This window comes from Tamandua tetradactyla, chromosome 2 (assembly GCF_023851605.1).
Source record: "Tamandua tetradactyla isolate mTamTet1 chromosome 2, mTamTet1.pri, whole genome shotgun sequence".
Taxonomy (NCBI): domain Eukaryota; kingdom Metazoa; phylum Chordata; class Mammalia; order Pilosa; family Myrmecophagidae; genus Tamandua; species Tamandua tetradactyla.
Window position 1 is genome coordinate 163,989,372 of NC_135328.1, and position 13,106 is coordinate 164,002,477.

General features: G+C 43.3%; 1 protein-coding gene across 6 annotated transcripts in view; it reads left to right on the plus strand.

Annotated features, from left to right (window-relative positions):
* The window catches only part of DAB1 (DAB adaptor protein 1), a 473,979-nt gene that overhangs the window by 433,489 nt on the left and 27,384 nt on the right, over window positions 1-13,106 (plus strand). For all 6 annotated transcript variants that reach the window (XM_077149515.1, XM_077149510.1, XM_077149513.1 and 3 more), the window contains 3 exons: window positions 7,114-7,164; window positions 7,256-7,303; window positions 12,009-12,071. In XM_077149515.1, coding sequence (XP_077005630.1) covers window positions 7,114-7,164; window positions 7,256-7,303; window positions 12,009-12,071 — 162 coding nt within the window. The remainder of the gene's footprint in view (window positions 1-7,113; window positions 7,165-7,255; window positions 7,304-12,008; window positions 12,072-13,106) is intronic.

The window sequence follows — 13,106 nt, forward strand, 5'->3', positions numbered from 1 at the left end:
GATTGTTTCTCCTACAAGGAACTTAAAGTCTCTACTAGGTCATAGTCTGTAGTAGAGAAGAGAGAAGATAATAAACCATAAACATTGAACATGTGTGGTGTCCAGAGAGAGGATTAACTAATCTGTCTGAGGGCTATGGAAGAAGACTTTGAGGAAGAGCTAACAGTAGACTTGAATCTCTAGAGATGTATAACAGCTCTTATGACAAATAAGGACATGAAAAGCTTCAAGTCAGAAAGAATAGCTTGTGCAAAGGCCTAAAAATAAGAATAACGCTGAGAGATCTAGTTGGAGGGCATGTGAAACCATGACAGAAAATCACAAACTATTTGTAGGTTGGACAATCAATCAGAGACTTTTCAGGACACTACTCTTCCACATCCCGCCCCCCCGCCCCGTTCTTCAACCTCTAGGTTGCCTTCCAAGTCCAGTCCATGGATAAACAGCACCTCATCTGATCTTCAGGGCTCTGAAGTAGCTGTTTCCATCCCTACTTTACAGATGATCAGGCTGAGGTTTCCTTGTTATAAGATGTCAGACAGACTAAATGGTTTCTTTGTTCTAAGTTACCATTGTCTCCTCATTGTCTGTACAATTAAAAGAAGAATCATGATGTGGTGGAAAGGAACTAAACAAGTTGGGAACTGCTACTAACATTACCATGGTTTTGAACAAATTGGAGGCCTCAGTTTCTTCACCTGAAAAGACTATAGGGTTGAATTGGGTTAGAAATCTCTTTGGTGTCTTCTAGCCCTACTACTCTGTAATTCTAAAATTCTAAATTTAGAATTATGAATTCTAAATTCATAAAGTAAATTTATGAATTTCATAGAATTCATAAATTCTGTGAAACAGTTCAGAGTGTCATGAAGACACTACAAAGTCATTATATTCCTAAGGTATCCTCCATTGCATTGTTGACCTAATGTACATCACAAACAAGCAGACGCTTATGGAAAGTCTTATTCTGTGCCAAGCACCATGCTAAACTATTTCCATAACTCTCCTGGTTGATCCTTAATGCAGTCTTGTGAGAGGGCCATTTCTCCAACTTCACAACAAAGAAAACGTCAAAGGATGGGTGAACTAGTCAAATTCCATTTACATAAAATCAAATTCTTGTTTGGGTTGTTCTGGATGGAACCACCTTTGACCTATGATTGACAGTGCAGCAGTGGAAATGGCACATGCTTTAAGAAAATGCTCACTGGGGTGCCCTGTTGTGACACTTCTCGTACTCTGACTTGAATTAGTATTCACTGGTTTTTACCACTTGACTATTGGATCTCTGAGAAGGGATAGCATCTTCTTCCTCATGGTGTTAGCACAGTGCCTTGCAATATGCAGGAAAGTTTGCTGATAATTAGATGAATTCATAAAGGATTGACTCCAGGAATAAAGAACTAAGTAAGAAAATGCACTCCCAAGTATATTTCTTAAAAACTGCATTCCTCTGGAGAAGAAAAGGAAAAACATTTTTTATGGAACGGCTGTCAGAGCAGCAGGCAAAGCCCTCTTGACTATTTTTTTCCTTTGCTGTGACATCTCTCCATTTGTGATTTCCTCCGATTTGCTCCACATTCAGCCTGAGCCTCTGCTACTCTCACTCGATTCCAACTCCACCCAGTATTTCTTGCTGCCATTTGAATGCCATCTGGACCACAGTATTAGTCTCTCCAAGAGAGGCACACCAGCAGAAAAAGAGACAACTGGCTGGCTGAGAAGGTCCCCCTGCCCTCCTCCCAGAAGTGCGTTCAGACCCTGTCATCCTGTTGACAGGAGCCAATTTCACATTACCAGGATTCTTATTCACTCCCTTTCCAAAGTACTGAACTGATGCCAAATCTTGTTAGGAGTTTTGGAAGAATCCTTGAATTTTTGCTAATGTGGAAATAGAATAATAGATTTTTTTGTGAGAGAAAGAAAGGCCATTAAAAAAAAATAATTGCAAGCGTTGGGTAATCCTTCCCCTTTTGTTTGTAGTTTTGCTCTGTGCATTTGTACCTGTTATACTGAAAGCCATTAAAATATCAGAGCCATCCTGCAGCTTGCGCCCTCCACTAACAAAGGAGCAAAAGCAAGGAAGGGGATGCCAGATTCTAAAATCAGCCTCTTAGGTTCCAGATCTTTGGGATTAGGTCATGTGTTGGGACCTGGGTCTCAAGCCCAGTGAGTTTCTACAAGTGGAGAAGCAAGCAGTCAATTTGTAGTGCTTCTAGAGAAGCCCAAAGAGCTATGAAGGTGTTTCAGTGTTTCTTCAGTATTTCCACCACTGACCCTATCTTGGCTGTGGGCACGGAAAGAGCTGTATCACCATCTCTTTATGATCACTTTCCACCATTCTTATGGCAGCAGCAATGCCACCCTCAAATCCCTGGCACAACTGTATCATCAAAATGTCTGCTGCTTCCAGCTTTCCCAGCCCCACAAGATTGGGTTGGGTGCCATGTGTCTAATGATAAGGGTGACAAGAATGGCAACTAAAGTAGCTTGAATCATGTCATTACTCTGAGCCAAGCAGTGCATACGAAAGACTCATGGACCAGTGTTTCCCAAGTTTTTGCCATAGCCAGGCACCTGCCTACCCTTACCTAGAAGGCAAATGATTTCATGGCTACCAGTGTTCCCTTCTCTTTCCTTCCTTCCTTTATTTTTTATAATTTTGGGAAGGAAGCTGGCATGCCTTGAGATATTAATCTGCTAGTTGCTGTGCTTACTATTTTCGTATATACCAATCGTCTCACCTCTTCCTCTCAGCAAGCCCACGTTGTGTTATTATCCCTATTTTTTTTATTATCGCTGTTTTATAGGGGAGAAAGGTGAGACTCAGAGTATGAAGGAATTAATGCAAGGAAATGCCACTATTGGCGCAGCAATTTGAACAGAAAGTTGTTTCCAACATCTCTCCTTTCCCCTCCCCCAAAAGTCAAATTTCTCATTTCAAAAATAGGCAATCTTTTCAAATGCAAGCCAATTGGTCTTCTTGAAATTAGATTCAGGTTGGGAAGCTCAAGAAGCAAGAGTCTGATTCCTCGGCCATTGCCATCCCCAGTTCTTTCCCATTAGCCCCTTCAGGTCAGTTCAGTGCCCTAATCTTGGTCATTTGGGTTCTTCTGCCCTTCTTGCATCAGCTGAAGGAGGCACCAGCAACTTCCTTTTACCACCAACCCCAGCCTGACGTTCCACTGGCCTTTTAAGAAAGATCAGTTTAATTTCTAGGAGCTCAAGCCTCCCTTTCTCTTAGAACCCAGATGCAAATATCTCACTGTTAAAGAGCTTGTGATATTGTATGCTTGCGTGCACTTCAAATGAAAATATAATTTTCATTGTAAGATCTACACATTTCCCTCCATCACCCTGAACAGCCCCTTTGGGACCCACCTGAAATGTTTGGTAGGGGAAAGAGGTACATTAGCTGCTGAAATAAGACCCAACTTAAGAGTAATCAGAGGCAATGTTTCAATTACAGAGACAAATCCTTAAAGCAACACCAATCCTTCTGTAAGATCACGGTACTAAGTTCAGCAAGACCACAGAACCCCAAATCTCAGTAAGCCTGGTACATTTGGTGGTAAATGTGAATCCATTGTTTTGAATGACGGATGGTGGGGTTTTGTGGTGGGGCTTCACAGAAACGTGAATCCTAACTTCCTTTAAAAAGCCCCACATATGTCTGGCTTTAGTTTAGCGCAGGCAATGAAAAAAACAACCTTTTATATCAACAAGAGGAAGGCTGTTGTTTTTACAAACTGAATTCAATTTGTGATTCTGTCTAGACACAGGATATAATTCACTTCTTCCATAGATCTTTTCCAGTCAATGCAAATGGAGAGTATTCTTTAAAAGAATAGAAAAGAGTGTATAAAAAAGAAATATGTATAGTGTTTAGAAAGTACCCAGTCAACTGGATGTTTGTTTTATTATATTTCAATATATATTATCTAAAGCCGGGCCATCCAGTAGAGTAGCCATGAACCACATGTGGCCTATTAAATTTAAATTAATTAAAACTAAATAAAATAAAAATTCCAATTCTTCAGTCACACTAGCCATATTTCAAATGCTCAGCAGCCACATTTGGCTCCTGGCTACTGCTTTGGACGACATAGACACAGACCCTTCCTATCATCACAGAAAGCTTTCTTGAACACAGCTACTCTAGAGAAAAATTAATTATTAATATCATAGATTCTATTCTCCATCCCCTTCCACCCCACCCCCAGTTGCGACAGTTTTCTGTCTCTCTCTGCCAAAAAAATTGGAAAGTGACTCTTTACTCCTAGATATCCCAGAGGGAATTTGTCTTCATTAGCATGTGTCTGCCGTGTTAACTCCCTTACAAGCATTCAAATCCCTGGGATCACTAGGTATCCTTAACAGTACCCACCTTAGGCAGTTACACATCACTTTGGTTAATCTGCTTCTCCTGAGCCTTCTAAATGGATACTTGAATTCATTCTTTGGCAGCATTCATCTGAGTTTTAAGTTGAGATGTAGACATTTCCCATCCTCCCTTCCCCACGCCTATCCTATCACCAAGCTAGAATGATTATTCCTGGGGCCTCAACTTGGAGCTTCCTGAGAGCAAGATCCATGCACTATTCATCTCTCTATCACCAGTGTATAGCCAGGGCATGGCATGTGGACAACAGTCAATGAAGGCTTGTTGAAGAAATTAATCAATTACATCATCAAGATGCCTTCAGTTTTCCCAGTAGGACTTTCGATTATTATTCTCCCCACTGACCTGATAAAATGCAACCAGTGTTAGCAAAGGTTGCTTCAGACAGAAGGAGAGAGCTCCAAGAAATGACTGAGCTGGTTAAGATTGGTAAGGTAACCACAAGCATCAAGTACAAAAGGTGCAGGTGGGAGAAGATGATCAGGCAAGACTGGCCAGGAGCAAGAAGAGAGGAACAGGATGGGGTCAGGAATAAATTGAGAGGTTCAGGACTGAGACCAGGAATTCCAGAAGGAGTCAAAGCCACCTTTCATGCAGGGACCAGTCTGTGCTGTCAGGCATGTGTGGTTTCTAGAGAGGAGCTTCCCAGGCTAAGCTTCTGTTTCTTCTTCCTCTTTCTCTTTCTAAATATCATATAATAGTTATCAAGCATTAATTTTTTAATGTGCATGTATATTTCTAAAATGAGCTAAAAGAAATAGAATAGCTACTGTTTATTGAGCATCTATTGTATACCAAGCACCAGACAAGCCTTTACACACATACCTCAGCAGTTCCTCTCCAACCGAAGGTGTCGTCATCATTACCATGTCCACTTTAAAAAGGAAAACATACCGATGGCACATGGCATGGCCAGGATCAGATCTTTGGATCTCTGAAGAGATCCTGCAAAGAGATGCATTTGTTCACACCCCCAAACTAAGCTTCATCCGAACTTAGGGAAATCACCTGGTCCTGCCGCAGCATCTGCCTCTTCTGTCAACAGGAAAGTGACAGACTCATGCCAACGCTGGTTATCCTCCCACGTTTTCATTACATGGGACAGGGTGGGGAGTTTTTATGAGACTCCACCACAGGCAGTTTTTCAAATTTATTTAATTCATCCATCATGCTCTAAAGCCATTTGCTTTTTTATATTGGACAGATGTAATGAGATTTTGGACACTAAAAAATGTTTTTATTAAAAGTTATGACCCAGAGCTAGTTGGTAGGGGCTCTGCCATAAATCCCTAGTAGTGTGTGAATTTATAAAGGATATAGTGACAAAACCTTAACCTTTTAGGCCACCGCATAGATTATAGGATCACTTAGACTAATATTGGTGTGCAACCCCTCCCCAAATAATAATAATAATTTATGTGGTGGCTTCTCGTCTCCGTTTAGCCAAAGTTGACTTTTAGTGACCAATGCTTAGCAGAGGAAGGTGGCTGATGACAGGACACCTTGGTGGTTGGCCCAGAGGCACTGCTGAGGTTGGTGCAGACGCATCGGGTTCCCCTGCTCTCTGCCTGAACTGGGGCTGAGGTGAAGGCACTATCACACTTTCTGTGAATAGGATGAAAGTCATTTCTTGCAAATCAGGAGTATTATAGGACTATGGGTGATAGTTTCTGTACTCCTCCACTACCAAGGAGGAAATGCTCCTTAAAATTAGGAAATGATGCCATTATTTCTGTTCTTGCAGAATTCCAGTTTTGAGTCAAGATTCGTACAATAATGCCACACCACTTGGAAGTCATCCAGCGAATAACTAACTTGTTCATATAGACCAAATCATGGTCATTATTCTCTATATATTCATTATTATATGTAATATATTGTAAAGAAAAAATTAACAGAGCAATTGGATTGAGCAACCACCAGCTAATTTTAAACATGCCTTCATTCATACAGTTTTGAGCACCTGCTATGTACCAGATACTCTGAGCTGACGGGCATTCCAGAATCAGAGAGTCCGCAGTGTCATAGGCACAGGTGATGTGCTAAGGGGCTGCAGAGGAAGATTTTCAGCTCAGTGGATCAAGGAAAGCTTCATGGAAGAGGTGGCTTTTAGACTGGCTGTTGAGGAATTTGGTGGGCTTTGAGGGTGCAGAGAAAGGGAGTACAGCATTTCAAGCAGAGGACAATACAACAAGCAGTTCAGAAGCTGCTCCAAAGAGGTATGGTTGGTTAAAAGGACATGATAACATTTTCTTTACGTTTTATTTGTTTATTTATTTTTCTGCATAGACAGGCACCGGGAATTGAACCTGGGTCTCCGGCATGGCAGGCTAGAACTCTGCCTGCTGAGCCACCGTGGCCCACCCTTTCTTTTCCTTTTGAAAGCAATCTCAAGTGTAAATTTCATGTTCTTAATCTGAATCCACTCTTGAGACTGACCAGGTAATGTCTTAATAGCAGAAAGATGGACTTAAAACTTACAAATTCACCATTGCTGTATTTCCTAATCAGGCCCATGTATTACCAGCTGCTTATGCTGGAAAACATATTCCAGGATTTTCAAAGTACACCAGCAATAGCCTCCACCTACTGAGAGCATGGGAGTGTAAACCATAGCTACCGTCATAGCTACTGTCATCCTCGAAGTCATAAATCCATGTCATCTGTGTGTCACTCTCTTCATCCTCATTCATCATCCCTTACACTTTCAGAACGGCCACCGGTTTGTGGACTTTGACGAGCGGTTTGCAGCGGCCACCCCGGTAAGAATGAGAGGGCTGCGTCTGGGTGACTGTTTCATGTCGTTATCCCATCATTCACCTCATGTTCATAAGCCATGCCTTGTGGTTGCAGAACAGAAACCTCCCGATGGACTTTGAGGAGATTCTCGAGGCGACAAAGGTAAGGCCTCGAGGCTCTACTTAAAAGGAGGATGTTCTGGACGTTTCCACGCACTTACACCACATTACCCTCATCCCACGTGCAGGAGCCATAGACCTCGGCTCCATGGGCAACTAGTCTGCTCTTCACAGGAGGACTGTCAGTGAGCTCTGTGATAAGATCAGATAGTCAGAGAGTGGGTGCACACCTGTGCGTGAGAGAGAGAGGAAAATTATGTGTTGGAGAGAAGGTGATGCTCTTTATTTTCATTCAACAAATGTTTCTCAAGCCCCTAACATGTACTGGACTTTCTGATTTACGCAGATGATAACGAGGAATAGGAAGCTCCTGCCCTGTAGGAGCTCTTTTAGTATAACACAGTATAGCATAGAATAGACAGCATAAGATAGGACAGCATAGGATAACGTAGTATAGTAGGAATTCAGACCCATAGACAGGATATGCTAAGTGCACCATTGGAGAATAAACATAGTCAAGTTTGCTGTTCAGTTGGTGTGTCCTGGTATGGATGTACCAGTTTTCAAACAAGGCTTGTTCAGATTGGTTGATGTACAGACCAACAAATATTATGACCCCTTGGTACAGAGGGTTTGGGGAACCTCTAGGACAGTGGTCCTTATTCTTGGCTACAGATTATAATCACATGGAGAGGTTTTACAGCCCCAATGACTAAGCTGTATTCAAGCATTAGTAGTTTTTAAGGGACTTCCCCAAGTGATTTCAACGTGCACCTGAGGTTGAGAACCACTGATCTAGGAGTATCACATAAGCTCTTCTGGGCAGTGGGATGGGGTATAAATTGGGCTAGAAACGCTTCCCAGAAAAAAAAACTTCATCTTCTAATTTGTGTTCTGAAGGGTGGGTGGGAAAGACAATGAGGGGAAAAGAAAACTAGGAGCGAGGAGCATGTGCAAAGGCCCTGAGATGGCCCTTCCTTCATAAACCCTGGTGCTTCTCCCCTTCATGAAACTGCATTGACCATATCCATAGAGCTGTCTTTCAAAACAACGGTGAGCTCAGATGAGTAGGGATATGCCTTACTTATCTCTGTAGCCCCCATTCTTGGTGCAGTAGCTCATTCACAGTAGGGACTCAGTACCTTCACTGTGACAGGCAATGGGGAACTCCTGATGCTAAAACAGGGGGTGAGCCTGAGAGAATGTGTTTTGGGGGTCAGCCAATGACATCTCAGCCTTCACTAACGGTACCTTCAGAATTTCTCTATAGAGGGAATTAGTGGGAGCAGTCTAGTTGAAAGAAGGACCAGGGAACTCATCTTGAAACAGCAATTGTATGACACCCAGACATCGATGATTGGTTGGGGAAGGGGCATGCCTGTGGAGATATTGAGGGGCTACCTCCTATCTAAGCTATGTCTTCCCACCTTCACTGGTCATGGCAGCTCCCAGGGCCACTCTGCTTTCCCTTGGAAAATACCTAGAGGCCCAAGGAAGGGGCAGACATCGGCCCTCGGCAGCTACGTCTCTCTACCTGAGTGCATTTTTTTGACAAGTAGGCATCTTGAGCAGACCTCTCAGATGACTCATCTGGATGAATGTGAGTCCATAGCAGCCCTCTTTGGAATCCAGACTTTCAATTAGGGTATATTGTGAACCTAGACTTCTACCAGTTAGGGAGGCTAACTAGGGCTTTTGTAAAGTGTAATACAGATAAACAAGATGCTGGGCAGCCTGCGGGCTCTTTTTACTGACTGAGCAGGGGCAAGTTACTTAACCTGTCATTCTCAGTTCGCTTATCCATAAAATATAGATAATAACAGTGATACCTGTGCTGCAGATTTCACCAGACTTGGTGAGTGTCAAACAGGATAATATATTTGAGTGTATTGTAAGCCATAAAGTGTTTAATGAATGTGAATTGTTAGTTTTTATTCTCTTGAGACCTTTAAAGTGATTAATTAGAAAATATTATCAGATGGAACATGGTTTATTAGGTTATAAATAAAAGGACTGGGGTTAACATGGTGGGAGGGGGGGCGCTGTGAAAATAGATATTATTCCAGATTCTCAATCACATATGGTTATTAGAATTATTTTTAATTTTATGGCCTAAGAATCCCTTTTTTCTAGAAAATTTAATTAACTCAAGGTTCTATTTAAACAGCAAATCCAATGGAATGAAATAACAATCTGTGTTTTATGCCTCTGCATGTTTTTCTCGTTTAATCCTTGAGTGAAAATCATCTGGCAAGAGGAAAGTCTATATCTCAAGAATGAAGGTTATTTTAAAAGTTGTGCTTAAGGAGAAAATTAGCCAATAAGTTATATTTATGACGTTAGTGAAAGTGTACTATGAGTTCAACACATTTGAAATGTAAAGTGTACGATTTAATTATTAACTTCATTTTAATATTTCCCTAACACTGGAAATGGTTGTGGGCCATTTGAAAAGCATTGAGTTCCGATCACAAGGATGCCCTGAAGCTTCATTTAAATGGATTAAATGGAATCGTTCCTTTTATGAATTTGGGACTTTAGAAGACTGGCGCAGTTTCTCCAAATACTATGGAAACAACCTCGTTGGTTGAGCTCATTGTTAACGTGCTGAAGAAGCCGTATCTGAGAACAGGGTCCAGCCAGATCTGGGGCAAGCGCCCCGGATGCTGGCCATCCGTTATCCTTAGCTGCCAGACCGTCGTCAGAGGGGAGAAAAAACAAGCTGGTAATGAGTTGGCTGAAAAGATAGAAATGCACTCAAGTCCCACCACGCCCTTACCCTGCCCACCTCACCGGCCTCCTTGGTGCCTCTCTCCCCCACTTTACAGGCTGGTAGCACTGAGCTGCTTACATCCCACCAACTCTGCCATTCCAGGCCTTTGTCTTCCCGTCATGGACCCGTCTGTCTGCAGCGCCCCTCCTCTTCTTTATTGCCTGGCTAACTGCTCCTCTCCTGCAGGATTCAGATCGGGGCCATTTCCTTTAGAAAAGCTTCATTAATCTTTTTCACCAAGAGCCAACCGAGTCCCCTCTGGGTGCTCCCACCCTCCCCCGCCCTCCATCCCCTGCCAGAGCCCTCTGTCACTGTCCCTGCCCATGACATTGAAATTACTTGTATCGATGCGTCGCCCCCACCAGACCATACGCTCCCTGTGGCTGGGACTTAGCATTTCTCATTATGCTCCCAGCACCTAGCACAGTGCTCAGTACCTAACAGTTGTTCAATGTTAATCAAAAAAATATGCGACGTTAGGAAGAAGATTAATATGTATAGGGCCCTACTGTGTGCCAGGCACCAGTAGAGAAAATCTGAAGGCTGAAGGGGAAGGGTTGAACGTGCAGTAATGAGACAAAGCTGCACTTCTTTGGGAAAAAAAAAAAAGTACCTTTTTTAACCAGGCTTAGCCAGACTTCAGAGGAAATTCTACTATTGATTGTGTCAAGAAATCAGCAGAGGAAATAGTATGTCTCCATTTTTCCAGGTGAGAGAACTGAATCTCTGGGTAATGGCAGAGATTGGAAGTGATAGGGCCAAAATGCCTCTCCAGGTGAGGCCCTCCTCCAGCACCCAGAGGTCACTTGCTTGCCAATTAGAAAGAACATTCCCTTCTTTGTGCAGATTACGGAAATCCAACCACGGTCTGGTTAAAGTAGAATGTAATGCAATGGTCCTCTGTGACAAATCAGTCAGGCTCCCCCCCTGCCCTGTCCTTTACGTGGCGTTTTTATGTTTCCCGGCTTAGAAGTTATACTTAAGAGTCTGAAGATGAAGGGAGTGTGGTTTTTCCATCAGTAAGCAGGTTTGCACAGAGCACATGATTATATATTTCCCATAATTACGTCAGACCATTTGGTTTCTGGCCATCGGCTCCCCATAGTCTCTGAAGCTCGAAGTGTATGCAGATTAATTTCTAAGTATATCTTAAAGGATTTCCTCTCCGGCTGTAGCTGGCCTTACTCCAACATTGCTGCATGATGGATGGGGCGATAGATGATACGATATCTACAATGAGGGACCTCCTCGCAATGATTAATAGTGTCTATACTAGGCTGTTTTTTATTCCCTTTCTGGTATTAAATAGTGTGTTTTCTTTCCCTCCAACTACATGTTTTCCCCTAAAGATGAGCTCGTTCAGGGACTGCTATTGGATGGCAGGGTTCACATGTGGGGAGATCAAGTCCCGGTCTGGGTGACCTTGAAGCACCCCTATGAGACTCGGTTTATCCATCTGTGAAAATGGGGGTGCTGATTCCCACCTCACAGGGTTAGTGTTACTGGGAGCCCTAACTGAGGGGTGCCCTTGAAGTCATGTCTTGCTGTACTCAGCACGTGGAAGGCATTTTGAGCATGTGGATGGATTACGGAAAGAAAGGCAAATGACAGGAGTGCCTTCCTGCCTTTATCTCTTGAAAAGAGAAGCAGTGCTGGCATACGATGGCAAATAAGTGGGGATTGAGACTACTGTTCCTTATGGGGGTGGCTAATAAGCCAGTTCCCTTGATTCAGCCTGGATAAGCAGCCAGAAACACTGAAGGAAGAATTGCTTCTGGTCTGGTCTCAGATGTCTTTGGGATCATGAGATAATATAAGGACCACCTGGGGTTATTGTCTTGTGCAGATAGTCATGGACTAAAAAAAAAAAAAAAAAAAGAATTGCTGATCCTCAGAGCCTTATGTCTTTGGAGCTGTGCCTGGTAGCCTCGGCTTTCCTTGTGGTTACATGGTTTTTTTTTTTTTGTCTTTTCAGGCTGTGACCCAATTAGAACTTTTTGGGGACATGTCCACCCCTCCTGATATAACCTCTCCCCCTGTAAGTATGCCTTACCCTCCGAGCCCTGCCTCCCTTTCCTTTCATTCCTTGGTAGCTTGGTAGGAATTAAAAAAAAAAGGACTGCTAGAGAATTTCACCTTTGACGCTTTCAATGTGTGTGACTTGGGCAAGTTAACTAGCAATTCTGAGCCTCAATTTCTCTACTATTAAGAAGAGAGGAATTGAGATATAGGCCTCTGTTTTGAGAAATAAATGAGACCACACATTAAGCAATTAAAGACATTTTCTGGGTGCTTACAATTGAGGTGGGCACTGGGATTGGAGATATGAATGAGAGGTGGCCCCTGCCTGCAGGGAGCCCAGAGTCAAATTGGAAATGTGGGCAAGAGGACAACAGACGTGACTAGGCATTTAACAGCATGTACCCAGAGCCTAGCACAGAGCAGGTGCTCAACTCTGGACGTGTTTTCTCCCCCAGCCCTTCTGCTCCTCCCTTTCTTCTTCCCTTCTTTCCTTCCTCTGTCTCCTTTTTGTTTCCTCCCTCCCCTCCCAACTTGTGTCCTAACTGCACAGACTACGAGCTAAGCCTCCGTGAGCTTCTCTTGACTTTGGAATTCCTGGCAACAGTGCCAGCCAGGATATCTCAGTCATTGCCCATAAGAAAATAAAGATGACAGAGAGCCCTCATTTGAAAATGAAAAAGAAGAAAACAGAATTAAAACCAAAGCAAAATAGAATCCCAAATGCTTTGAGGACTGGATGCACTTAAAGGCAAGCCTGCAGCCAGCTGGCCTGTCCGGCCCCTCCCCTGCCATTCCCTGGAGGTGGGCAGAGAGCTGTGGCCCACGGCTACACCAGCTGAAGCTGCTGGGAGGGGGCAGCTCCTCTGGGCACTCTGCTGTTATGCAAACCGAGGGATGGTGCCATGGTTCATTGGAGAGATGCACCTCATAGAGAAAAGGCTGTAACCTTACCGCTCAGGACAGATGGCATGAGATCCTGTTGCCCACAGCTGCCGCCACACACTGTGGCACAGCTGCCCTGCTCTAACACCTGATGCCCAGAGGAGCCATG